General features: G+C 51.7%; 6 protein-coding genes across 6 annotated transcripts; 3 read left to right on the top strand and 3 right to left on the bottom strand.

The window, feature by feature from the left end:
* Positions 1-1026: 1026 nt before the first annotated feature.
* Positions 1027-4484, bottom strand: GUITHDRAFT_120261 (hypothetical protein; the record flags this gene model as incomplete). Its single annotated transcript, XM_005820491.1, has 16 exons — positions 1027-1230; positions 1668-1763; positions 1815-1898; positions 1945-2004; positions 2052-2068; positions 2116-2160; positions 2347-2407; positions 2461-2504; positions 2799-2873; positions 3293-3338; positions 3576-3611; positions 3669-3723; positions 3860-3924; positions 4114-4142; positions 4187-4262; positions 4323-4484. The coding sequence occupies 16 exons, from the start codon at positions 4482-4484 to the stop codon at positions 1027-1029; spliced, it is 1155 nt and encodes a 384-aa protein (XP_005820548.1).
* Positions 4485-6048: 1564 nt separating this feature from the next.
* Positions 6049-8423, bottom strand: GUITHDRAFT_120259 (hypothetical protein; the record flags this gene model as incomplete). Its single annotated transcript, XM_005820490.1, has 16 exons — positions 6049-6296; positions 6545-6600; positions 6753-6790; positions 6834-6911; positions 6956-7008; positions 7197-7248; positions 7300-7378; positions 7430-7489; positions 7536-7611; positions 7662-7760; positions 7810-7863; positions 7922-7955; positions 8008-8081; positions 8129-8196; positions 8249-8298; positions 8352-8423. The coding sequence occupies 16 exons, from the start codon at positions 8421-8423 to the stop codon at positions 6049-6051; spliced, it is 1191 nt and encodes a 396-aa protein (XP_005820547.1).
* A 1472-nt stretch (positions 8424-9895) lies between these two features.
* GUITHDRAFT_120258 (hypothetical protein) lies at positions 9896-17442 on the bottom strand (the record flags this gene model as incomplete). The annotated part of the gene is made up of 46 exons (XM_005820489.1): positions 9896-9941; positions 9994-10044; positions 10091-10170; positions 10247-10300; positions 10350-10388; positions 10461-10526; positions 10571-10630; positions 10683-10739; positions 10944-11012; positions 11270-11354; positions 11499-11541; positions 11758-11821; positions 11865-11951; positions 12079-12162; positions 12215-12283; positions 12331-12405; positions 12459-12519; positions 12565-12612; positions 12763-12810; positions 12863-12910; positions 12958-13019; positions 13427-13576; positions 13623-13672; positions 13864-13898; positions 13946-14007; positions 14049-14087; positions 14253-14291; positions 14343-14396; positions 14444-14485; positions 14696-14767; positions 14815-14867; positions 14916-14976; positions 15093-15170; positions 15218-15262; positions 15350-15538; positions 15650-15725; positions 15903-15976; positions 16038-16060; positions 16116-16179; positions 16251-16346; positions 16398-16465; positions 16689-16774; positions 17046-17102; positions 17149-17223; positions 17269-17322; positions 17384-17442. 46 exons carry the CDS (start codon positions 17440-17442, stop codon positions 9896-9898), a joined length of 2997 nt encoding a protein of 998 aa, XP_005820546.1.
* Positions 17443-18542: 1100 nt separating this feature from the next.
* Positions 18543-23092, top strand: GUITHDRAFT_147833 (hypothetical protein; the record flags this gene model as incomplete). Its single annotated transcript, XM_005820488.1, has 16 exons — positions 18543-18912; positions 18970-19196; positions 19247-19314; positions 19362-19560; positions 19759-19859; positions 19901-19976; positions 20351-20416; positions 20494-20562; positions 20951-21004; positions 21028-21098; positions 21153-21273; positions 21323-21445; positions 21550-21768; positions 21812-22343; positions 22389-22509; positions 22558-23092. 16 exons carry the CDS (start codon positions 18543-18545, stop codon positions 23090-23092), a joined length of 2952 nt encoding a protein of 983 aa, XP_005820545.1.
* A 779-nt stretch (positions 23093-23871) lies between these two features.
* GUITHDRAFT_81277 (hypothetical protein) lies at positions 23872-24918 on the top strand (the record flags this gene model as incomplete). The annotated part of the gene is made up of 1 exon (XM_005820487.1): positions 23872-24918. A coding segment is annotated over one exon (1047 nt), but the record flags the coding sequence as incomplete, so codon positions are not given.
* A 716-nt stretch (positions 24919-25634) lies between these two features.
* Positions 25635-26333, top strand: GUITHDRAFT_147832 (hypothetical protein; the record flags this gene model as incomplete). The annotated part of the gene is made up of 2 exons (XM_005820486.1): positions 25635-26218; positions 26318-26333. 2 exons carry the CDS (start codon positions 25635-25637, stop codon positions 26331-26333), a joined length of 600 nt encoding a protein of 199 aa, XP_005820543.1.
* Between the last annotated feature and the right edge of the window lie 45 nt (positions 26334-26378).

Here is a 26378-nt window from a genome sequence, read left to right as displayed (position 1 = left end):
GAGGGAGCGAGGGAGCGAGGGAGGCCCTCCCGGGAGCGAGGGAGGGAGCGAGGGAGGGAGCGAGGGAGCGAGGGAGCGAGGGAGCGAGGGAGGGAGCGAGGGAGCGAGGGAGGGAGCGAGGAGGTTGGCTGCAATGTATTGGCTCATTTCGTTCTTTGTTCATTACAAAACCTGAATCACTGTCTTGAACAATCTGGTCATTCTCACCAGCCACAAGTTACAACATTCCCAGCACACTTCACCTCTTTCTCCTATGTCCCGTGGGAACGTCCAAGACCAGCCTCGGCATGATCCGCAGCTCACTGACGGACACCATCGTCTGTGTCGAGGGCCTGCTGCCGAGGCACGGGAGCGCGAGCCAGCTGAATCTGGCAGAACATGAGTGAAACTATTACACCGTCTGAAAAGAAGATGATGATACAGCAAAACCAAATATCACCATCTGAAGACAAAAGGCTTCATTGAATCTGAAGTCACATTGAGTCGATTAGTTCTTCACCTTGACTCACATCCAACTTCAGTAGTGATCGTGTCAGTCATTTCGTTGCTGGGCATCATTTATGAAGAAGTGTTTGTATTTGATATGAATCAAAGAACTATATGCAGTAGACTCGACAACGACGGAGCAGGAGGGTGAGCAAGGAGTTCAGTGGCTGTTCTCGTACCGCCCCCGCACAGGAGAGCAACATGGAGAAGCAAGAGGATAGGCAGGCAGTAGCGTGACAGGAGCGAATGGCAGGGAGGAAGGGAACGCGAGGGCTGGTCTCAAGGTTCCATCCCCCAACCACCTGTACGTTGGATTCAGACCTTCAAAGGTCCTTTGAACTCAAATTAGCAAGGAGCCTGGGAGTACTTATTATTCCAACAACACAAATACAAACACAAACACATTCGCAATTCCATCCTTTCACTGTTCCCAGGGAATCCCTTCCTCCTCCCTTCCGATCCATCCTCATTTCTTTCGTCAGCTTCCTTCTTGCCTCCTCCTCCTCCTCCTCCTCTGCTTCATTCGTTCAGCTTCATCCATCAGGCCAGTGCCGATCTGTCGTAGATGGAGGACGCGTCTGAAGGAGGATCGTGAAGAGGAGGGGAGAGGGAGTCGGAGGGAGCGAGGGAGACTGGTAGAGGAGCAGGAGCGAAATCCGGTTGAGGGAGGGTCAGGGAATGCAGAGGAATCGCCTCAAGCTCTTGCTCCCTGGGATCCTGCCCGAAGGACTGAAGTCCGTTGACCTGCCGTATGGTAGTGAGAGGAAACAGAGGAGGAGAGGTGAGGTGTCGGGGGAGTAGCGAGGAGAGAAATGAAGAGAAGGGGGGGAGGGGAAAGGAGACAAGAGGGCTGGGCCGGGGCAACTTTTACCTTGCTGATAGTTGGAGTCATTTCGAGAGGTGCAGAGGAATCAAGTCGAGCCGTCGGTGAGACGGCGCCGGGCAGTGAAGGCTGAGAGGAGGAGGGCAGAAGGAGGGGAGGCCACGAGTGAGAAAGAGGGGAGGGAAGCAGGGGTGGAGGAGGAGGACAAGGAGGAGGAGGAGGAGGAGGATGATGATGAGGAGGAAGAGGAGGAGGAAAAGTTAGATCAGAAACAAGCAATACTCCCCATGCCCTATTCCTCCTCCTCTCTCCCCATGCCCTTCGCCTTCTTCTCACTCTTCCCTTGCCCTCCTCTCACCGTTGAGGGCCCTGGGATCGAGACGAGTTGCTGTGGCGATGACGACTCGAGATTTGGCGAGAAGAGAGTTGCCTGGGGCTGAAAGTTCTCAGCAGACTGAGCAACACAGTCAGACTGGACGGCAGAAGGAGGAGAAAGAGAGGAGACCGAGTGAGACAAGATCGGGATGGAAACAAGAGCAGGCGGGGAGGCGTGGGGGCGAGAGGCCGTCTGAGCCACTTGAGAACTTGGCTGGAGCAAGAGGTGAGAAGAAGACGTAAGAAAAGAAGCAGGTTACGAGGTGAGAAGGGACGGGGACAGTTACGAGCTCATCTCGCGTCTGATGGCTGTAGAAGTCCTGCTGATAGTGAGGAGGAAGGAGGGGAGGACGAGACGGTTGCGTACATCTCCTTCTTGCGCGACTGTTAGACATGTCAGACACAGCTCGAAGAACACCCACGATCCTCACCCGGTGTCTGGTAGTTGTTGGGAAACATCCCGACCCTCCCGTTTTCTGGCTTGAGATGTCAGAGGAGGGGGAGGGTGAACAGGAGGAGGAGTAGGAGGAGCAGCAGCAGGAGCAGGAGCAGCAGCAGCAGCAGCAGCAGCAGCAGCAGCAGCAGGAGACAAGAATGCACGAGAGAAAATCAGTGGAAGGCAAGTCAAGAGTAGGACGAGCAGAGGTGAAAGTGTCTCTCACCGAGCTGATAGGTCAGCCATGAAGAATTTTGAAGAGCCTCTGGTGAAGTTGGCTGGGGAGGCTGGAGAAAAAGCAGTAAGAAAACTCCTTAGGCTCAAAACGGTCAAAGTTCACCAGCTCCCCTTGATTCTCCACATCTGTTTTTACCTCTTGTGGCACTGCATTGTCATCACTTTCGCGCTCCTCCTCCTCCTCATCATCATCATCATCATCATCATCATCATCATCATCATCATCATCATCATCATCATCGGCACCATCATCATCGGCACCATCATCATCATCATCATCGGCACCATCATCATCATCATCATCGGCACCATCACAAACACTCCGTCAAAATTATCGTCTTTGTTATTTTCTTTTTCAAAACCAAAATCATCATCGTCCCACCCCAATCCACCCCCGCCACTTCCCCTCTGGCCTATTCCCTTGCCAGCATCGAGACTTACCATTCACGTTCCCTTCCTGCTCTGCGAGGTTTTCTTTCTTTTTCGTCTGGTCGAACTTGTACTTGACGTATATCACTGTGGGAGAAAAGGTTGGATCAGAAGAGCGAGGAGTGCTTGTCTTGCTACAACATCACCAAAGATAACGACAAGCACTGCGAGATTCTCCTTCTTCTTTCATTCTTGAAACAATCACACCAGAATGCAGCTGACGGGTGAAATACATCTCAAGACAAGACAAGACAGCAAGTTCAGAACAAAAAGAGTTGTGGGCTGGGATTGTAAAAGGACCTTGATGATGATGATGATGATGATAATGAGGAGGAGGAGGAGGAGGAGGAGGAGGAGGAGGAGGAGGAGGAGGAGGAGCAGAAGCAGAAGCAGAAGCAGCAGCAGCAGCAGGCAGGTAAAGAGGCGAGAGGCAAGTCAAATGAAGAACTGGAAAAGAGGGGCAGGGGGAGCAGTGAGGAGGATCGAATAAAGATTTTGATACTGACCGACAATCAGAGCGAGCAAGGCGAGGCCCAGGCTGAGCAAAACAGCCTGAAGGACCAGTGTGAGGTCACGGAGTAGGAGAGGAGAGGAGAGGAGAGGAGAGGAGAGGAGAGGAGAGGAGAGGAGAGGAGAGGAGAGGAAAGGAAAGGAGGAGGAGGAAAGTGAAGAGAAGAGGAGCGAGAGGAGGAGAAGGAGAGGAAGGAGAGGAAGAAGAGGGAAATCGGATAACGAGGGATAAGTAAACAGAAATAAATAGAAGCAAAGAGTAGAATGAGATCGACTAACCAGCAAGATGTGCTTGTCGCTCGATGTTTTCTTGCTCTGAAAACATGTCAAGGTGAGCAAGCAGGAGCAGAAGCATTAGACTTGTTTGTTTACCGTGGAGTATGGAAAGCAGGGGAGGTCATTAGTGCCGAAGGCAAAGATTCCAAAGCTGCAACCTTTCAGTGAGAAGAGGAAAGGAGGGGCAGCGTAGCCAACGGTCAAGAGGAGGAGGGCGAAAAGAATTACGAAGTAGAGCAAGGAGGAGGAAGACTAGGAATGGAATGGAGACTTCCTAGATTTCTTACCTGGCTGAGGAAATCGTTGAGCAGAGGATCGGATCTCCACATGATGCCGAGCAGGTGCAAAGATTCTGAGGAAGAGGAGAAGAAAAGTGAGCGAGGAGAGGAGGAGAGGAGAGGAGAGGAGAGGAGAGGAGAGGAGAGGAGAGGAGAGGAGAGGAGAGGAGAGGAGAGGAGAGGAGAGGAGAGGGGAGAAAGGGAGACTGGGAGGATGGGGGAATAAGAAAGCAATTGAAGGAGCAGGGGCAGAGGCATGATACAGATGCGTTTGCGTTGATCATTCTGTACTCTGAGCAGCAAGTGAGGAGAGCCAAGGTATGTCAGATCCTCAACCTGTGTTGGAGCCGCAGGTCTTCTCTTGACGTCTTGACATGGCGAAGCCCAAGTTGTAGGTCTGCTCGACGGACATCTGGTGTTTTGTGATCAACGAGAAGATTCGAAAAGTGGATTAGAAGTCGTCATCTCCTACAGCTTCAACTCTTTCCCCGTCATCCTCTCCATCGTTATCACCATCTCCACATCCTCGACCACAATCATCATCAACAACAACAGCACCAGTAGCAGCACCAGCACCAGCAACAGCAGCACCAGCAACAGCAACAGCACCAGCACCAGCAACAGTCATCATCATCATCACTTGTCTTCTATCATAACAGTGTCATCTTCATCACCTTGACTCTGACAGGAACGTTGTTTTCTTTGGCAAGATCGACGACGAAGAGGCGAGAAGCACGTGGGGCCCTGACTCCGTTGGTGTAGATGGAGACGTCGTTAGCTTGTTCCTGTTCTCATATCAAAGGACGGTAGGCAGACAGACGGACCAACAGAAATTGTCAGCTGAGTTGGGACGATGTTGTCGACAAATACGAGCTGAGAACATCATGTCAGAAAAAGCAGAGGAGGAGCAGGAGCAGGAGCAGGAGCAGCAGGAAGAGCAGCAGGAGCTTGAAGAGGAAAAAAAGCAGGAGCAGGAGCAGGAGCAGGAGCAGGAGCAGGAGCAGGAGCAGGAGCAGGAGCAGGAGCAGGAGAGGCAGGAGCAGCAGAAGGAGCAGGAGCAGGAGCAGGAGCAGGAGCAGGAGCAGGAGCAGGAGCAGGAGCAGGAGAGGCAGGAGCAGCAGAAGGAGCAGGAGCAGGAGCAGGAGCAGGAGCAGGAGCAGGAGCAGGAGCAGGAGCAGGAGCAGGAGCAGGAGCAGGAGCAGGAGCAGGAGCAGGAGCAGGAGCAGGAGCAGGAGCAGGAGCAGGAGCAGCAGATAGAAAGGATCACCGGTTGTTTTTCGCCAAAGGGGTGAAGTCCGTAGGCAAAGTATGCTTGTGGGATGAACTTAACACCAGAGGAGACCCGAGCAAAGGTATAGTTGCTGTCATCACAATCAGGGAAGAAGCAAGGGCAAAGCATTCGATGTTGTTGAGTTGTTGCAAGTGGATTGAAAGATAAGATGAGTTGTGAGAGGTTACAGACAAGGTAAAGCAAGGAGGGGGGGAAGCGAGTTGCAACACGAAAGAAAAGAATGCGACGAGTATGAAACAAGGCAATCAATAATCAAAATGTCATCAAGATCTCAATCAGTGTTACGTGAATGTGTTGGAAAATCATCACGTAACATCATGTGCCATCTCATACAACATCATTCATGACATTTTCTATCACTCACAGTCCGCCTTCGCTGTAGATCTCTGCGATTGTAACTCCGATGAGAGGAGAGATCTTGCGGATGTAGTAGTTGCCCTTGTCGCACATGTAGACCTCACCATTCTTGAAGGCAAACCCCTGAGATGCGTCAGACCCAGACCGAGACAAGACAAGACAAGGCAGGGATGGCGGAAGGTAAGGCAGGAGAGAGGTACGAGTCCGAAGTCAGGAGGAAGAACAAAAGACCAAGAGGAAGATAACTTGAAGCTAGATCAACCCAGAAAAGGAACAGGGGAAACAGGGAGATATGTTACCGAAGGAAGGTAAAACTTCGAGTCCTCCAGAATGCCATTCTTATAACCCTCAGCAACAGAGCCTAGACTCTTTGTTAGCAACGTCACACTCTCACAATCCCTTCTTTGCACTCTCTTGAAATTATTTCCTATGCCTCCTCTCTGCTGCCTCCTCTCCTCCTCTCCTCCCTCCTTCCAAGCTCTCCTTCTGGTCTTCTTCCCCTACGCCTGTACGTCTTGTCTCCTTCAATGGTTCTTCCCTGCTGCTGCTGCTACTGCTGCTGCTGCTGCTGCTGCTGCTGCTGCTGCTGCTGCTGCTGCTGCTGCTGCTGCTGCTGCTGCTGCTGCTGCTGCTGCTGCTGCTGCTGCTGCTGCTGCTGCTGCTGCTGCTGCTGCTGCTGCTGCTGCTGCTGCTGCTGCTGCTGCTGCTGCTGCTGCTGCTGCTGCTGCTGCTGCTGCTGCTGCTGCTGCTGCTGCTGCTGCTGCTGCTGCTGCTCATGCACCTCCTCTTGCCACTCCTCTTTCACCTGTCAAGGTCGTGATGTTCATTTGTCCTGACGGGTCGACAGCAACGTAGCGAATTCCGTTGTAAGCGGGTTCAGCGAGAACTGCATAACAACCTCAGTTGGTATTTCCTCCTCCTGCCCTCTTTCTCCTTTGCTCTGCCTTCCCCTTCATGTTGTCTGCCCCTCTATCCCCTTCACATCCCCGCTACTCCGCCCCTTCATCCCTCTCCTCCCTCTTCTTCTTCATCCTCAAGAGTCTTACTCATGTTGTTCGAGTACTGTGACGGGACCCTTCGAATGTAGGCGTCTGCACCGAGTCTGCAGCACAACTTACAAACCTCCGACAAAGACACGATCTCTTCGATCAACAATATCATGCTTGTAGAATCCCACTGCATCATGATAGACGTGGTAGCACAACCATCGCTTCTCCATCTTGCCATCCTCACAACATCTGCATCATATCTCACCTTGCGAAGGGATACGATCCATCTATCTGCTTTGAGTCCTTTCACGATCGTCAGCTCCAGCCATTCACCTTCCCATCTCACCCCAGAGACTCCGAGGACAGTCTTCACATACCCGACGGAAGGGCACAGGGAGTCAACGACGAGACAGACTATTCGGATCTGAGGTCGTGTCAGCAACGGGAGGGCCTCTCCGACTTGTCGACCGTCCCCAGGCTTGTGACGTAGAGCCTCGTGTCCGACGAGTCCACGATCATGCCTGGAGCGCTGTGTCAGCAGCGAAGGACGCTACTCGTTCTCAGCAGCATGATATCGAGGAGTAGAGAAGAAGGAAGAAAATGAGATTTCGAGATAGAGGGACAATAGAAGGGGGAGAGCGAGAGCGAGAGCGAATAGGCTTTCTGTATCCGAATGCCAACTGCCCATTCAAGCGCATGCTTCTCATACTTAGAATCGTCTCAAATCTGACAGTCGCCGCATCGCCGTCTCGCCATCGTGCCTGTAAGGGCGCGTATCAAGCAACGACACTAGGCACACGACACACAAGCACATTGATATCGCGAGGGCCTGACAGCGACGAGACTGTGTTCAACTTCGTGTCGACCATGAGGATTCTGCTTGATTTCCCCCTGCGATGAGTTCAATCAGCTACTAGTCAAAGAAGCAAGCAGCGATCTTACTGCTTCTCTGTCGACACGAAGAAGTACCTTCCCTGTGACGAAGCTGCAACGGCCTTGGGTCTACGCAAGGTCAGCGAGTCTCATCAACGGACCTCGACAGGCTCACTTAGCGAGGACAGCCGTGTCAAAGCTTCCCTCTGCCTCCACCAGGTCGTTCTCAGTTGTCCCTGTAAAGCGCTTTCCTGACGTATCACTTGTCATTGGCATACTTGACATGCGGTGACATCCGTACCAGTCAGTGTCGTCACTTTCCTGGTGCTGATGTCGAAGAATCGCAAGCAGTAGTTGTTCGTGTCAGCAATCAGGATCTTCGTGCCGTCTGTGCTCATGACTGCAGAGGAGAGCAATCAGAAGATCGTATTCCACTTCTCCGCCCTCACCGAAGTCCCGCGGCTGATTGAACCTTGCGCTGAGCCCATCTCCATCCACGTAGCCTAAGAGTCAGCAAGCAGTCAAATCACCTGCACCTCATCACGTTCCTGCTGCTCTCACCAGCATCATTGTGATTTCCGGCTACTGTACTGATCTGTGGCGATCACATCAGAGGCATGTTCCTTGTTGCACGTGTGATTCAGCACCGTTCCGTTGTCGAAGTTGAGCATGAGGATCGAGTTGCCGGCGTCTGTCAGCATGTAGAAGATCCGTTGTGGCCCTGTGGGATCGTGAAACTCTATCACAGGCCCCTCCACCTGCCGCTACCTGGAATGGTCTCCAGCAGGACCGGCTTTAAGATGGAAACCTGTAGCAGGTTTGCGTTGATGATGGTGCTGACATAAGCACTGGTCAGCCACAAGGTCAAGAAGGTCATCAGCGCATCACTCGGGGTCTGAGTCTATTCCTGTCCCTGCCACTGTTGTGACATTTCCTTTCTATGATGCAGAGTATGAGCATCGGCGACGACGAGACAAGACCCAAAACTAACCTTAAAAGCCGCCATGGTCGTAACGTCTTGCCCAGTCTCTGCATTCGTGACGTACACAAAGGCTGAGGGCATCGGAGTCAGTCCATGCCCCAACAAGTATCATCAAGGTCACCAGCGACAAGGATGGTAGTCTGCTTCACCGGCAAGGCACATTTCAGTACAAGATTCGCACGAGACTCGCAAACAAGCTTACGATCCAGATTGGAGAACGTCCATGGAATCCGGCCATCTGCTCTTGAGAGTTACGAAGGACCAAAAGTGCAGAATGAGCTGAGACTAGACAAAATGCTTCACTCCAGACGAAATCTAATCACTGTCGATCATGTTCAAGCAACATCCTGGCCACAAAACTTCTGCGAAAACGACTTGAACATGTCTTATCTGGCTGCTTTAGTAGAGTCTTGTCCTGTGTCTCTTGTTTGTGACCTCCTTGTAGTCTAATGATGAAAGTTTCGATACTGGGAGCCATGGCAGGCAATCAGCACACAGTCATCAACAGTCTCCTGGTGGAAAGACGGCGCGAATTCTATATCTCCTTGAAGCCTCGATTATCTATGCTTGATCACTGAATGATCCTCCTCATCCTACAACTATCTCTCCCTGTTTTTTTGAGCTTCCTCCTGTTTGAGCTCTTCCTGCTCCTCCTGCTCCTGTTGCACTATCGTCCTCATGCGACGGGGTGGACTGCCATGCGGACCAAGTGACCTCCACCCCTACCCTCTAATTCCAATTGCATCATCTACCCCTACATCAGACCAGAGGGCGAGAGCACCCCCCTTCTCGTTGGTTTTCAGGGGAAAGTTTGGGTCCGAGACATCACCCCTACCCCCTAATCTACATGACCCTACGACCTACCCATCCTTCCCTTCGAACACTTCCCGCCAACACCTTCCGTCAGTGCATAATGACCGGATCCCATAGCCCAGTTTGACGACCCCTACCACCCCTCAATTGACTGGCCACTACCCCTCACCAAGCTCCTGACTGTTACACTTTTGAGGGACACATCCACCCATGCTTGTCAATAAATCAATGTAGTACCCTACCCTACTCAGTTGTTCACTTTTAGGCACTCTATTCAAAACACCCCTTCCTTTTAGTACTTATCCAGGTCATTTTATTGGTGGGGTAGTCACTGAAAGAACCCTACCCCTTTTTCAGGGATCACTGCTTGGTGAAGCATAACGGTCAATTCAATTCTGAATTACTCATCAGATATTTGAAATTTATCCATGAAATTTCGAACTAATGACTGAGTGTACTCCTGCGAAAGCGCAGTTTGGGTCAAATTTCAGAACTTGACATTGAAAGTTCGGTGAAATTTTGAAATCTGATTAAGTAATTTGGTGACTTAAACGGCTACTCGCCTCCGCCCGGCCCGGCCCGGGATGCCACTGCTGAGGCAACCGCTGGGGTCGCCATGCTGGGGAGCGAACCGAACGGGGACAAAGGCAGGAGAGGAGGAGGGGGAGGGGGAGACGTTGCCGGGGGCTGAAGGAGCAGGAAGGGAGCCTGGTTCGGTCTACGTAGACTACATCTTCATATCATGCTGAGCTCGGCTCGACCTCCATCAGGTCGCCCTCCAGCAGCCTGCAGGCACAAACTCCCGTCAAGAAGGCGCATGACATGAGGCACGCAGTACCTGCTGCTGCTGGGCGAGCGGTAGAGGACGGAGACTGGAGGGTACTCGAACCTTGGGAGCGGTCAATCAGGAAGAGCAAGTGTTGTTCGTCCTCCACCTATCATTGGATTGCTGGCAGAGCGACCGACGGGTCCCCACGATACTCTGCATCACACCAGCTGCCTCGTCCCACAACACCTGACAGGAGTCATCATTCTCCCGCTGTCTCCTTCCTCCGTCTCCTGCCCGGTCTCCCTCCTCAAACCTCCCTCACCGGGTTCAGCCTGTAGTTTGGAAACGTCACATCTTTCCAACAGTCGGCCGCTCCCTGCCCGTGCACTTGAGTGATCGAGAGGGCAATGGTGTCAACGCTGCACCATCAGCAGCTCCTCGACGCCCGTCGCACTCGACGCATCCTGACAAGTACGAGGGAAGTCAGGACTGGACTGCTACAACTTTGCGGGGTGGATGAACGGGGTCTTCCGCACCTGCTTCTTGCTCACGCAACGCTTCCATCGTGAGAACGAGTTAGTCACAACATCGTGACTGACTCGCTGCTGCTCACTGTCACACCTAGCGATCGCCCGCCAAGCAGTACCGGCGTGTTGTGCTGAAGTATCTTGAAGGTGAGGGCGAGGAGGAGACTGACGTTGAGCTGCTGGAGGGCGTGAGCAAGCGATAAGAGCGACAGAAAAGGAGAAAGGAGAGACCGTCTGCGATTGATCCGCAAGTCCAACCTCCAACATCTCCAGGAAGAGGTTTTGAACCTGCGCGACACAAGGCACAATAAGAGGGCCGAGCAAGCACGAGAATGAGAGATGTAAGTCAAAGTGACAATTGGGTACGAGGAGGAAACGACCAAAGGAGGGAAGGTGGGGAAGGAGACCGGGGGTTCAAGGTGAGAAGGTTCACGAACTCAGAGATAGGGACGAAGAGGACGAGAAGAGAGGGTGAAGAGGGAGTAGACGCACCGCTGTCAGCCTGTCAAGCACCTCGGCATCGAAACTCGCGGCACGTTCAAGATCCCCCTCAAGGCTTTTCTGCAGAGATGGTTGAGAGCAGGTCAGAAGCTGCGTGATATTGATGACTTTGACGGTGCGTCTGGTGGTGATGACATGCCTGTGGTGGAGTATGTCTTGATGCACATCAGATTATCATGATTCGAAAGTCAAAACGACATCATGGTTGGTAATGATGACGACGACGACGACAACGACGACGACGATGATGATGATGATGATGATGATAATGATGATGATGATAATCCCAAGAAAGGATGTCAAAATCATCATTTTACCTGCAGCTCGTAAGCCCCACATAGCAGCAGAACGCATTGCTCCATGTCCTGACTGCTGATACACTTGTCTGCCGCCGAGATCGCTCTGAAACTTGTTGAGCAATGCTGTGGTATTGAAAGATGGGGAGCAGGAGGGAGGAGATGGTGAACATGAAGATCAGGGGAGAGGAAGCAAGGGAGAAGGAGGGAGAGAAAGAAGGAGGGAGGGAGGAGGAGCAAATATTCTGACCTCGATATCGACAAGAACTCACAGTATACTTCCCTGGCTTTATCTAGAGATAGATAACACGACATCAGTGTGATTCAGGCGAGTTGCGAAGGAGAAGAAGTTGGATACAAAAGAGGAGGGGCGAGACGTGAAGAGAAGAAGGCGGGGAGAGGAGAGGGAGAGGGAGAGGGAGAGGAAACGGGTATAATATATCAAGAGAAAAGAGAACAAATCCAAGATAAGGGGTAATGACGAGAAGAGTGGGAATTTGGAGTATTACCCAGAAAAGCCTGATCTGTCGGATTTATGACAAGGGTGTCATGGAACTTCGATTCAAACATGGTCTGCGTCTAGTCTGAGGCTGGCCCACGGCTACCTCCCCCTTACCCTCGTCTCGTTGTCGTCCAACTCTTTCGATGCAAAGACTTGTGGGATGGTACCCGTGGCAATCAGATACTTGCAGAGATCCGGCTTCTAACGTCACCAGGTTCAGGACTCGAAAGTCCGTGAGAGGAAGCAGGGAGTGGACGGCATGCAAAGAAACAGCAAGCAGGCAAGGATCAAGACGTGAATGTGAAAGGATTTTTGTAACTTTCAGAACCTGGAGCCTGTCAAGGAAAGCTTCGAACGAGTACCAATTCATCCCCTCCTTGTCCTTCACAACATCTCTGTTGATGACCTTAATCTGTTCCAAGAATCAGCCACTCGTGCCTTGCCTCACAGTCCTCCACGTTCACCTCCTGCATCTTCTCATTCAGAGCGGCTTCGAATCTCATGAGCGACGTTCTCCGATCCCAGTTCCGCATCTTCTCAGGCCGTCAAGTTCGACAGGGCAGCCTCCTCCTGCCTTCACCTCCTCCTTCAGCCTTCTGTTGTCGTCTTCCACCTCTGACCGCAGTAGGTCGGGGAGATGAATCGAGAACTTCCCCTGTCGATCGCACTGTCACAGTCGATCGCCGCCGCGGCTGTACCAGCACTCACATCTTCCTTGTCCCTCCTGTACATCAAGCAGTATGCTGACGCATTCTTCTTGCCCCCCTCACTGCTCGCTGCTGGTCATGCACGAGAACAACGAGGGGCTGCGCACCTCATCTCCCAGACTTCCTTCTCTTCCACTGACGCGACCTCCGCGTCGCTGCAACAACATCAGAATCAACTTGTAACATGTTGACTGCAGGCAGGAGACAGAAACGAATGGAGATGATCTCCAAAAACTAGAGACGGAATCATCTCCAACAGCTCAGACATCATCTCTACTAAATCACATTTGCGACATCATGGTCACCTGTACTTCAGCCATCCGTCTTGTCTCTTGATATAAACCCAATAATGTCTAGAAATCCTTTCAGCAACAAGCAACCAGAAAACACTGCATCTCATCTCACCCACTTCCCGCCAGCCCATCATGTACAAGAACAGCAAATAAAGAATATCTGAAAGGAGATCACTTCTTTTCCTTAGTAGACATCATAGCAACAACCGATCTGAGTTAAACTCAGCGAAAAGAAGATCAATCTGCTTTTGAATGTCCTGCAGCTGCGTCTGCAAAATTTGTGTCTCGCCTTTGACCTTTCCGAAAATGTCATTGCTTGACAACAATCGGCAAAAGGGGGTGACGGAGAAAGCGAAGAGAGGAGGAAGAGCAGAAGGCGAGAAGGGAACAGAGAATGGAGAGAGGAGCCGGAGAAAGGAACGGAAAGAGAGAATGCGGGAAGAGGAGCCAGAGGAAGGGGCGGGAAGAGAGAAGGCGGGAAGAGGAGCCAGAGGAAGGGGCGGGAAGAGAGAAGGGAGAGAGGGGAAGGAGGGTTCAAGCAGAATGAAAGGAGGAGCAAGGAAGGACAAGTTCGACACTCGTCGACGTGTACAAGTCAAGAGCACGAGGAGTACAAGTCAAGAGCACGAGGAGTACAAGTCAAGAGCACGAGGAGTACGAGACATGCAGTTGGAACCTGAGAGGTCAGAGAGCTAAGCATTTCAAGCACGTGATCGACTTTCTCGAGGCCCCCTCCTTCGCTCCGCTCCTTCAAAAACGCCATGGCGCCTCTGAGATACTCGTCCGCTGCCACGTCCGTCCGCTCAAGTCCCGTGGAAGAGAAATGCTAACGATGGCAAGTCAGAGGATGTGAGAGGAGGGAGGGGGAGTACCAGGAGGTGCTGCAGCTTCTGATTGAGATGGTCGAACTTGTGTCGAAGTTCTGGGATTTCAGTCATCTGTCGTTCCAGCCCCTGCTTTCTCCAGTTTTCTTCCTCTCGCCCTCAGCTTCCCGTCTCTATCTTTGATCTGCTAACGGCTGCCTCCTTCCCTCCTTCTGCTCCTTCGATACCACCACCTGCATTACCTCCTCCTGCCCCTGCCCCTGCCCCTGCTCTTCCTCCATCATCTCACCGTTTCTCTTAATTCTTCGGGGCATCAATTTCGTTCTTCGTCAGGTCGTCAGCAGCGTTCCAGAGAGTCTAACGGGGCTCACTTGTGCGCGAGAAGGTAGCGATCCATAAAGAGCTCGTTGGGGAAGGTAAAACGATCGTTCACCTGCAACAACATCACAAGCAGCAACACCCCAAGGGTTTCACCTTCACTGGAGCTTGAATATCTTTGTCATACGAGACTCTCTGAGATCACGTGCGTCAACGAGTCAAAGATGAGATGAGAGGATGTTCCAACTTGTAACTGAAATGTCAGGACGGGGGGGAACTTCTCGATCCAGACATTCTTGACGATTTTCTTCAGTCGCTAAGTCAAAACTCTCTGTTCTTCTGCCCCACTCGGCACTTTACCTGATTCCCTTGCGAGCATTCTCCGTGATAATCATCGACCTTGCCATCTCGTCAGATTCTCCGCATCCGCCACATGCCCAACTGTCTCACTTGCGCCTCCACATAATCTTCTAGAGCTCCATGAAGGTCCCCACGTGAGATGTCCTTGCGATCATGACGTCAGCACGTTTGCAAGCAAGGAGCTGGCTGACCAGAATTAGCTCGTGGAACTCACAGGACGAGGACGAGATGACCTGCGGGGATACAAAGACATCAATCAATCGTAGAAAATGTTGACAGCAGGTTCGGATTCGAACAAGTATACAATCCTGAAGAAACATCGAGTCTCTGCCTAACTCCCCAATCAAGTGACAACATCCCTCCGAGATCATTCATCCCGGATTGACACAAGTCAAGAAAACATTGCGAGAATCCCAGTAAACATGGCAAAGAATCAAGCTCACAGTTTCATTCGAGTCACTTGTCTTCTCGTCCTTTGTGAGCACTTCTTGAAGCATCTTTCCTTCGAAGATCCCCTTGGTTTACAAGCTTAAGTTCTCCCGCTTGTCATACCAACTGCAACCTTGATGATAGTGTTGGTCTCAGTTGCTTGTCCATTGGAAGCGAAGTTGAGACCTGAAGTCAAAATTCAACCAACACGTCACCTTTGACGCCATTGCAAACCTTCTTCGACCCTCTGCAGGAAGATATGGTTGAACTCGCTGACATCTTGCTGGTTTCCAACCTGAGTTGCTCATCGTCAGGAGCAGCTCTTCTCCCTCCTTGTATTGCCTTCACCGCCCTCATCGCCTCCCTCCCTTTCCCCCTCCTCGTCTCTCTCTAGATTCGATGCATTCTTACTTGGACGGGATCTCCTGACGAGTCCAGCAGGTTCTGCATGACAAGGGAGGGGTCGACGAACCTTCTGTCGCTGATCTCCTGCAGGGCAGGCTCAGAGAGGAAGCAGCAGCAGCTTCAGCTCGCACCATCTGAGCGAACAGACGCTGAAGCTGACGAACGAGCTCGACGGTCTGAGAGAACACAAGCCATCAGTCGTCTGCTGTTCCCATTCCCGGTCCCCATCTTCGCTCCCTCCCTCCTTTTCTTCCTCCACCGACCGTTCTCTTCACGTCGTTCTCATCAATCGACCCTTTGGCAAGTGGCTGAGCGGCCACAGGGTTAGCAGCAGCCAGCTGGTTCTGATCAGCAGGCAGAGCGACAGGGACGGAGGACGGAGGGCGCTTTTCCCCAGGAGGGAGAGGACACTGAAGAATCGCGTGGCGGAAAGCTGGAATAGCGCGGTATGTCTGACGAGAAGCAAGTCAGAGTCGGGAAGAAATCCTGCCATAATCAAAGGGGTGTGTATAGCAGAAAAGAAGTGATTCTGGGGACATACAAGAGACAAGGGGTTGAGAGACCTGTAACAGGGAGTTGAAGTAACAAGTGTTCCCGATATTCTTCAATCCCACCGCCATGTTGTCCTTCCTCAAAAGCCTATCATGAGTCAAGTCAGTAAGTTTCGATACCTGCACTACTAAACCCTATGTTCTCCCGACCTTGGCTTGACATAAATCAACCGCACTCCTTCTCATGCGCCTTCATGGCTAATTTCTAGTTCTCTCTACCTCTCATCCATCCTTTCATCTCTGGTCACTCTCCCTCAAAACTCACATGTGCGGATTCTCTGGCTCCTTGTAGGCCGATGGGTCGCTTGAGCACAGTGACTGCTCGATCGCTCGCGCCATCTTCACCATAACGCAATCAAAGCAGGAACAAGGTATTGCGAGCAAGTAGATCAGAACGCACCTCCTCTTCCTCCGTGCTCAATCCTGACAGAGACTATCGTCAGTTGCCACGTCATCATGACTTCAAAGCTAAACTCACCGATGTCCGTGTTCGAGGAGCGAGCCGTTGGCTTGGGTTGATCTTGAAGGGAAAGAGCAAGAGCCTGGGGGAGAAGAGAGAATTACGATGGTAAATAAAAGGCAAAAGCTGAACAGCAGTGAGACGAAGGGAAACCTGACGAAGTTGTTGAGCTTCAATATCAGTGTTCGATTGCGTGTAGTTTGACTCAGGTACAACTGTCGCCATGGGAACATCAGAGTCCTTGTTTGCCTTTCATTCAATGTTTCAGACTGCGACACTTCAACACCAGTCTCAACAGACCTTGCCAGGCGATTTGATTCCATATTCTGAAGCATAAATGGGTTGTGCAGGATTTTCTCTGGTCGGCTCTGCCAGACATAGTCATCATCGTTTCGTCGTGGTCATCATGATCGTCATTGCTCATCCCCATCATCGTCTCCATCATCATCATCCTGGTGATCATCAACATCATCAATATCATCTTTGTCATCTTTTCTACCATCGTCAAGTCATTGTCACTATGATCCAATCAACACATTCCCCATTCAAACCCCAGAAGCAGAATGTGCATCCCTTTCAACTCAGCAATACCGTAGTATGAAGGCTCATTAGAGTAGCTTGGATTGGAGAGAATCGGATTTGAATAAGCCGTGTAACCAGTATTGGAAGGAATCGCACTGCAGAAAAAATTTTAGCACCAAACACTCGAAGGAGTTTATGACATGTGGAATCGAAAAGGGAAACGTGAGGAAATTCAGCAGAGACTCATAGAAAGGTTTGAATTTGGAAGCACATATAGAGATAGACTTCAACCTTGGGAAGGGACATGGGCATATCTAGGCGTGGAGGATGTGGATTAGAGGAGAGAAATGGGTGAAGAGCTCGGACATAGGAAAGCATCGGATACATGCATGGGACAAGGAAGGGAACGAAGCAAGCTGTCTTCACCTCATCGACGGTGCACTTGGACTTCCAACTGTCTCTGTCTGAATTGAAGAAGTTGCCCTACAGACATCATGAGGAACAAACATGGCAAAGACCAAGATATGACCTTAGGTAACTGCCGCGGTCTGATGTCGCCGTGTCCGCCAGGACGTTCAACGAGCTGTTGTCGCTCTCCGTCAGGCTGCAGCATGAAATTCAGCTGTACGACAAGCTCGTCTTGCTCTACCGATACAGAGCATTCTCCAAGTCTCCGTTACAGGCTTCCAACGCCCTTCTTGCCCTGGGGCACCACATCAACCATAGCGTGACACGTAGGAGGATGTTACAAGGCGCCGTCGAACCCCATTTCCTGCAGCTGCGAGACACCATTCTCGATCTCCTGCTTCTGTGAGTTGCGCATGTCGGCTCTAGGCTGCTTGATAGAGGTGTGATGACTGCACTTGTGCTTCACGCAGCTCCCCGGGTCTGCGACTTAGACGTCCACTACTTCGTGCATGCTTCTTCGCGGTGGTCTGGAGCGTCAGCAGATCCCCTCGAGGTGCATTCGCTGAGCCTGCCAAAACGCGTATGGCTCAATGAGCGCGTAAAAGGACGGCACTTGAAGGGGGGGCAAACGAAGTTATGAGCTGGGCAACAAAGAGGTGGTAGAGTTCAAGAGCAGAAACGAAGAGAGGAGAGTCAGTCAGACATCTAGAAGGGTCAGCCCATGGAACGATGGCGCGAAAACAAGCATGTGAGGAGGGAGGAACGGGAACGCGCTGCCGGACTATTCGGCCATGCTGTGCAGAGGGAGGGGAAGGCCGAGGGCCATCAGAACGTGGGGTGGGTGAAGGAGAGACAGAAACAGGGGTATACACCAGTGGGGTAGTACTCAATTTACAACCCCCCAGGAGTATGGCTGGAAAAGAGGGGTAGAAGTTTGAGGGGTGCTACGATTAAGGGGTGTTCATGATTCGAAGGGGTACTTTTATGTGTCTCCCTTGGGAGTAAATACCGGTAGGTCCACATGCTTTTGGGGTAGGAACTTCATTTATGACGGTAGGGTACTGTAAATTTGAAAGTACCCTACCTTTGCATTTAGTACCCTACCCACCTCGTTGCCACCCCCGTCTGGACATAACTTTTGGGCAGGACGCATTGAAGCATTGTAGTCGAGACAGGAACGAGGAGGAGGAGAGGGGCAGGGAATAAGAGGAGAGGGGAGAGGGGAGGAAGAGATGGAGGAAGGGTGGGGAGGAGAGAAGATGATGAAGAGCCCAGGGAGAGGAAGAAGACGAGGGAGAGGTCAACTCGCGACCGAGAAGGAGCCCCAAGGGACTCGTGTGCCTGTACTCCGAAACTCTACGGGCGAGTCGCATCGTGACCAGTTGCTCTACCGGAACACCAGCTAGCCTGTCAAGCATGTGACGATCCGCAGCATCAGGATTAAGAGAGTATCGGTCGTAGCTGAGTGGGTTGGAGCATCGCCAAGGAGAAGATCGTTGTCGAGGAGTCCGTCAGATGCTGGCGAACAGGAGCTTCACAGTAGCTCTGGTGCTTCTGAGCACCTTAGCATCGTGTGCTGTGGCAAATGACAACAACCAGACGGCAAGGCCACAACCTGTGGAAGGATCTACTGAATGGTGGAACATGATGAAGGAGGAGGAGAGTCGTAGGACCGGGAAGAAGGTCTGGGCGTGGGACCTCGAAACCCCCCGATGGCACTTCCTGTGGTACAACGAGAGCAAGTACGAAGGCTGCTGGGAGGAGGCGATGGATCTGGATCATGACCCTCCCGAAGATCCAGACATCATGAACATGGAGCCAGTGCCGCGATCCGCCATGCCGCAGTGGTGGACCCCGACACCTTGCGGCACCTTGAACCTCTCGAGTATGCGCTGAAGTTGCTCTCCCGTGGTTTGAGCTGTGGCTGATGTCTGAGGTGCAGGCCCCTACACGCAGCATTGCTTCCCTCCGGATGGCTCGAGCCACCACGTCTGCTGCGTTAGCATACAACTTCCTGCCACCCTCCATGCCGAGCCCATCAAAGACGCAGCGTTCGTGAAGCTGGAAGACATGATCCGGGCCGCCTCCCACCCGAGCAGCTACTCCTGGTGCACCTGCAACCAGTTCATCTGTGAGGAGCTGCTGGGAGGGCGTGTCCAATGGGATCAGGTCAGTTCCTCAAGGAGAAGCAGACCAGTCCTGTTGATGGCTATGCGCAGCACGCCCTTACCAACCACCGCTTCGTGATGGAGGAGTCCATAGCCGGCATCGATCCTACCGTTCAAGAGTATGATGTCCTCCCCCCTGTTGGCAGGGATGTAACAAGCTCTGCAGCCTGGTGTTCGGAGGGATGGACGCCGTGTTCGAGCTCACCAACCGCCCCCTCCCTGAGACAGACCCGTATGATACCCCTATGGAGGAGTGGGCTCCTCGCAAGATGAACCTGAGCACTTGCGTCGACACCCTGGACGAGAAGATTTACAGCAACACTGCCATGTGTCACATCCCCTTCTGCCCTCTCTCAAGCTGGCCGGTAAGATCTGATGAGTCGCTTGAATGATAATGAATCCGTCGGAATTGGTCCGGGCCCCATCACAGCCCTACCGCACTGCCTGATCCGTAGCAAGGGGCTGCTCTCGCTTGTTTTATGCCCGACTAGCCTGGAGGCTGATGAGTCACAGGCTGGGCACTTTGAGTGTGATACTATACTATGACTTAACTTTGAGTAAAGGCGGATGTACAACGGATCCGTGGCTCCCCGGCCTGGCCGGTACTGGTCGGACCCGGTACCTGCCCCGGCCCGGCGACACTCGGGATGGCACACGGGTACAGGTAGGGTACCCTACCCCCTCTACTTACCTGAGAACTAAAAGGGTCCTGGTAGCCAGCCTGGTAGCTGGGAACCTCACGCCAAGAAATGGCGTCGGGGGCCGTGCTCACTACAGAGTTGTGAGTTTGAATGGGTTGAAGAGCGAAGCGTTTGCTTGATGTTATGTTGGTGATAGCTGTAAATGAGCTGCTTTGTTTTCTGCTGTTGGTGACTTGTTGCAAAATAATTTACAGCGGGGGTTAATGTGATGGAAACGCAGATCCAAATCTTTGCACTTTCAATTTTTTTGTCCTGATTGTTCGGAATTTTTTCGTTCCATATTTTGAAACAAATTCTGGCAGAACGCTGATCTGAAACTGAGAGAAAACTGAGCATAGTGTACGAGGATAAAACCATGGCAGATTATGAGGAAGAACTTTCACCAAAACATGGAGAAAATGTGCAAGCTTCATCGTTGCAGGAACAGTGTAGCGTCGAAGAACAAGGTATGAAGGTTGAGGAACAAAATGACCGGCATGATATTTCTTGGTTCCAGATTACACTGTCAAATTCGAAGCCAGTGAGTCGAATTCCACAGCTACCATCAACGATGTACAAACTTGGACTACAATACTAGCAATAACGTTAAAAATACAGTCGAAGAGTCGTCAAGATGAGGAACAAGAATCAGCAAATGGTGCAGTGGAATTGAACCGCGGGGGAGAGGTACCTGCATCAGGAGTCGATTTATTTTTCTTGCTTGAATTTCTCTCGTATCCATCCAAAGAATTTGCTACCCAGACTGTTGACATCATCATCCTTGCTCTATGACTAGAACGTTCATCTGAACATCTTTACTTGTGATAGTATTCGACGAAAACGATTCAGTTTGAAGCAAAGAATGATACGGCAAAGTCAACATCTTTGCATTTTCTCGCTCCAGAGTTAACAAACAGATAGGCAAATGCAACACCAAAGGCACCTGATCGACGTGGATGATGAAACAGTCTTGACACTTGCTGTAAGTGCAAATATAAAGTGCTGTGTGTCTCACTTTTGTTATCCCAAGGCTCGATTCAATGTGAACCCAATGCACCTGCTATCTTCGATGCAGCAAAAAAAGGAAGAATTCTACAGAACAACTGAGGCATTGCCTAATCACATGACGGTCATCGACTGAATATATTACAGACAAGATGCTTCGTGGACTCTTTTCTCAAGAAGAATATCATAGTAGATCTTCCAGTATCAACAACTGCTAGGTGATTGTTGCATGCATATGTAATGAGTCACTCACTATGCACTCACCTGTTCAGGTATTTAGTTTGTCCGAAGTCTGTGGAGGGATGGCTCGCGTGGTTAACTACCACCAAAGAAGCGTTCAAAGCTGGAAACATGGATTTCTATCTAGCTGATGCTGACAACCAGACTTACTCGGTGAGTGTTTCTGAATCGACTTCATCTGTCTGACATGAAGGAATTTCAGAGTTTGAACTTGCAGAGAGAGAATTACTTAGAATCACTCAACATGGTGGCCATCCAATCGTTGGGCGAGAGCGAAAGGAAATTGATTCAAGCTGACCTCAAGTTTGCCCGTGACAGAATGCATGTAAGTGCTTCACTTTTCATTGATTCTGCTTTGATTTGTGCTTTTGAAAGCACTTCTTCTCGGGTTGGTGGAGATGTGAATTCTGCAACGCATCGTGTTTTCAGTCGCTGGCAGAAATGACTGAACATGAAGAAACATGCTCTCAAGCCGATGCACAAGAATTTCAAAATCGTAGGTTGAAGGGGAAGCCAGATATTGGGTTTGCGAATGCATCGCCTTGTGGAGATAAGGAAGCACTTGAAAAGATGGAAGACACTGCTAGGGCATTTCTTGAGGCTGCAGTAGATGAAGATCTCACCTGGAGAACCTTTCTGCCAGCAGAGGTAAACTGTAGTGGTCTGGCTCTTCATGGATGACTTGAAACAGGTTGAAGAAGGAGAATTTACCCTGTTCCACGTTTTTCAGACAGTTTTTCCTAGTTGCGCTCATCCGATTCATGGTCTGAAGATTGAACAGTTTAATGCTCTTGCCAAGGAGCTTTTTCCTGTTCGAGAGAACGTGTTTCCAGGTACCATAAGGTTTGAGCCTATCCTTTATCTGATGACTTTGAAAGGGATTAAGAAGATCTTTCTTGGTGCTAGCTTGCGAGACGTGAAGGCAGATGGCGAAGGGAGCAAGTTCTGGAGAACTTTTGTGCAATGTCTCGGTGTCAACGAAAAACGAGTCGAGGAAATCCAAGATATCATACTTCAATATAAAGAGGCTTGGGAAAGCCGTCTGGATGAGTTGTTGCAGAAATTGCCTGCTCATCTGGATTTTCTTTCATTGAACAACTCTAGAAAATTAGCGAAGGCAGACCAGTGTAACACGCAACCCAACAAATCCCTAGATGAAATCTTTGCTGTGAAGGAAACAGTTGTTGAATCTGAGCTCTCTGCGGCCGCTTCGACTTCAAATGGTACGCGATTCTGCCTGTGAATGGAGTGACTGAAAATCTTCCCAGATCCATCTCAAACACAGGCAGAAGCGGATGATGGGAAACCGCCAACTTCTGATGCGCCAATTCGTGCTGGAGACTGGGTCATGCTGCATTCGTTGAGGAACAGTACAGACTACAACTCAAGGTGGTTTTGCTATACCATTGTCATATCAGCTCTTGACATGTGCAATAGCATTGGGATTGTGCTGTTATGGAATGTGCACGAGGAGATGTTCAAAGTGAAACTTCTCGAAGGACAAACCGTCATGTTAAAAACATGCAATCTCATCAAGATCTTTGGACCAACTGGTAATCAACAGGCCTCAGGCGCAAACGATTCCAAAGCTGCAGAGCTCAATCAGACTAAGGATTTCAAAATTATTGCTTGTTTGAACAAGCATGCCGAAAGGGAGTTCACCATCGTTACCTCAGGCAACGCTTCAGATGTTATTGAGAAAGTCAAACTCTTGGAAACAACAGATAATACTGAAAGCATTTCTGCTTTTCGTGAGATGCAGAAGCATGGTCTACACTGTGTAGGGAAACATATGGGAAAGCCGTTGCTGATTGGTCATACTGTATCGGAATCAGACTTGAAGGATGGAGAAAGTTGGAGAATTTCATTTCAGACAGCGAGTGTAATTCTTGACAAGATTTCAAATTCAAACGTGGACCTTTTGAAAGGTATGCAGTTTCTACCTGAGCAAGCTGCTGTGCAACTAAGTTGAGTAAGGTGGACGGGTTGAAGATGATAGAGAGAATGATGAAGACAATCACTCGGAATCCCAACCAACGTATTCATCAACTCTTTCCCATCTTGATGCCGTTGCTGCGACCAGTGGTGCAAAATCATCTTGCAACGAAACTGCAAGTAGGTCGATTTTTCAAATTTCTTCCTGAATGTGACAACAATCTCTTTCAGACCACATAGCAGCTAAACCCAATGTTTCAACAAATAGTGACGGCGTGTTTTCCTTTACACCGCCCAACGCAGCGAGCTTAGAAACACGCAAGTCTGAAGCAGGCTCTAGCAGTACGTGGGCTTTCGAATGCTCGACTGCAACCGCTGCTCCGTCCTCTTCCACTGCTTCAACCGCTGCTCCATTTTCTTCCACTGCTTCAACCGCTGCTCCATCCTCTTCCAACTCTTTAGAGCCGCAGCCTCCACCTGCCTTTGTGTTCGGTGCTGCTGCTGCTGCACATCCAAGCTCGTCAGCCTTCTCCTTTGGAAGCAATCTTTCGTTTCAAGGGTCCGCAGCAACTCCGGCTTCGACTTTCTTGTTCCTGAGCGCTGCAGGTCAGGAGAAGAAGAAGAAGCAGACAGGCGGGACGGAGCGGAGGCAAAGATTTATTTCTTGCGGCCGAGGCCGGTCGGAGCAGCGTGAGTTTGCTTCGCAGGTTGTTGACGTCATGTACAAGTTTGTTTTTTGACGTACTCTGCCCTCAGCTGGGTACAAGGAGGCCTCTAGGGCGGGGACGAGGAGTCCGAGCGCAAGACATTCCATGGGTGCACTTTGCGTTGATCACCGACACGCAACAGATCGGCTCCGGCCCCTTCAAGCTCGTCTACAAGGCTCGATGGCTGAGCACTCCAGTCGCCATCCAGCGCATCCGAGGCAGCGGGGAAACTGGGAGGAGGGAGGAGTTGGCGAAGGAGGTGAAAGGGTTCAAGCAGCTGGGCGAACACCCGAATCTTGTCCGCTATCTTGCTATCAGCATAGAGCCAATGTCTGGTGACTACTGCATGGTGACAGAGTTTGCGCCCTTGGGGTCCTTGGATGTCATCTTGGCGAACCTTGCTGAGGACGGGGAGACAATTGACCTGCTGGCGCAGCTGCAGGTGGCCAGGCAGATCTGTGAAGGGATGTTACGGCTGTCGCTGCGTAAGGTCGTGCATGGAGACCTGGCGGCGAGGAACGTGCTTGTGTTCCGTCTAGATGCGCAGAATCACATGGATGTAAGTGTCAAGATTGCTGACTATGGGCTTTCGATCATGGCTAACCGCGCGTATGGGGAGGGTCGAGCTGTAAGCGTGAGCACGGCAGGGTTGACGGCTCGGCCGATGCGGTGGATGGCGCCGGAGAGCATCAGGAGAAGGCGGTTCTCGGAGAAGAGCGACGTGTGGGCGTTCGGGGTGACCATGTGGGAGGTCTGGACGTACGCGGAAGTACCCTTCTGCACCATTGAAGATGATGGGCTGGTGGGATCCAAGGTACTTGATGGGGACCGACTCCCGAGGCCCCCGTCATGCCCGGCAACAGTGTACGGCATCATGCAGGAATGCTGGAGGGAAAAATCATTTCAACGGCCAAGTTTCGGCGATTTATGTAAAAGGCTCCAGAAAGAATATGAAGCCAAGGCAAGAGCGAGAGTTCGGGGAGTGGCAGGAGATAACCAGCAGTGCGTCTGCGTCCTCTGCATGGAGCGGAAAGCTGACTGGGCGCTGATACCCTGCGGACACCTGTGTCTCTGTGAACAGTGCAAGGATGGAGCGACTGACAGGCCATGTCCACTTTGTCGCTCCAATCCCACAAGCGTGAACAAGATTTTCTGAAAGACTCGGACTTTGCGGCGAAATTTCCCAGCTTTGACTCAGCACGGTGAGACCCCGGGCCCCTCTCAACCGGGCCCTCCCAATGGTAGAAATTGAGCTTCAATTTGAACTCAGGAATATAGTACGGTATGGATCTTTGCTTTCGAGTCTACATACCACAAAACAAAAAAAAACAATAAAAAAACAAATAATACTACTACCGGGCAGTGCGCCCCGGCTGCCGCGGCCGAGTCCCAGCCATCATGCCTGATCGGGGGCCCCAGGTTCGGCCCGGCCCGCCGCCGGGCCAAGCAGGTCAACCAACATACGCGGTTACCTCCTTGGACTGCCGCAGTGCCCTTAAAAAAGAGAACCTGATTGCTCCCCTCAACTACATCCCATGAACTAGCCGCTCCTGCTCCTGCTCCTGCTCCTGCTCCTGCTCCTGCTCCTGCTCCTGCTCTCTACACCTGCTCCCTGCTCCTGCTCCTGCTCCTGCTCCTGCTCCTGCTCCTCCTGCTCCTCCTGCTCCTCCTGCTCCTCCTGCTCCTGCTCCTGCTCCTGCTCCTGCTCCCTGCGCCCTGCTCCCTGCTCCCTGCTTCTGATCCCCTCGTCCGCATCCCCTCACCTGAACCTCTCAGTCTCCATCCTTCCTCTACACTTCAACTTGCTCTCCTCCCTGCTTCTGCTATCTCAGCATCCTACGCGTCCTCGTGAACATCTCCATCTCTTCGAGGATGAGAGCAATACGCTCCCTCCTCGTGCTCTCCCTCAGCTCCCTCTCTCTCCCCACCTTCACCAACGCGTTCCTCCATCCATGCAACTACTTCCCAGCTCCTCGCCAGCGCCAGCTCATGTACGGGAGGAGGAGCATGGCAGGCAGACATTCGCTGCCTCGTGTGTCTTGCCAGAAGGCGCAGGCAGAGAGAGAGCGCGTGCTCATTGACAGGGCTTCCAACATGAAACGACTGAGAGCGAAGGAGGAGGGGAAGGAGGAGCGGGGATCGACGATTGTCGACGAGGGAAGGAGGATAGTCTTCCTCTGCTGTCTCGTGGGAGCCGTCTCCTCCCTCGATCGCCAGGCCATGAGCATCGCCATTGTACCGATGAGCGGCGACTTCGGGTACACAGAGACAGTCAAGGGCTCCATCAGTTCTATCTTTTCCTTGGGGTACACCCTTGCCCTCCCTCCCCTCGGCCTCGCTCAGCAGCTCTCCTCGCCTCGCCTCCTCCTCGCCTCCGGCGTTGCCAGCTGGTCGCTCTTCACCCTGCTCACTCCGCTGGCGGCTGAGCAAGGGGTCAGCTACCTGCTAGCTGCACGGTGTGACCTCCCCCCCCCGCCCCCCAGCTCCTCCCTTCCCTCCTCCTCCTCCTCCTCCCTTGCTCTGCCTCGTTGTCATGGTGTTGAACGTGGAAGTAGAGGAGGACAAAGCTGACGAGTGTGCTGAAGGGAGAGGTGGAGGAGGGGAGGTGCTGATGGA

The sequence above is a fragment of the Guillardia theta genome (assembly GCF_000315625.1).
Source record: "Guillardia theta CCMP2712 unplaced genomic scaffold GUITHscaffold_175, whole genome shotgun sequence".
Lineage (NCBI taxonomy): Eukaryota > Cryptophyceae > Pyrenomonadales > Geminigeraceae > Guillardia > Guillardia theta.
Note: the sequence above shows the minus strand (reverse complement) of the source record. Positions and strands in the feature narration are given on the sequence as shown.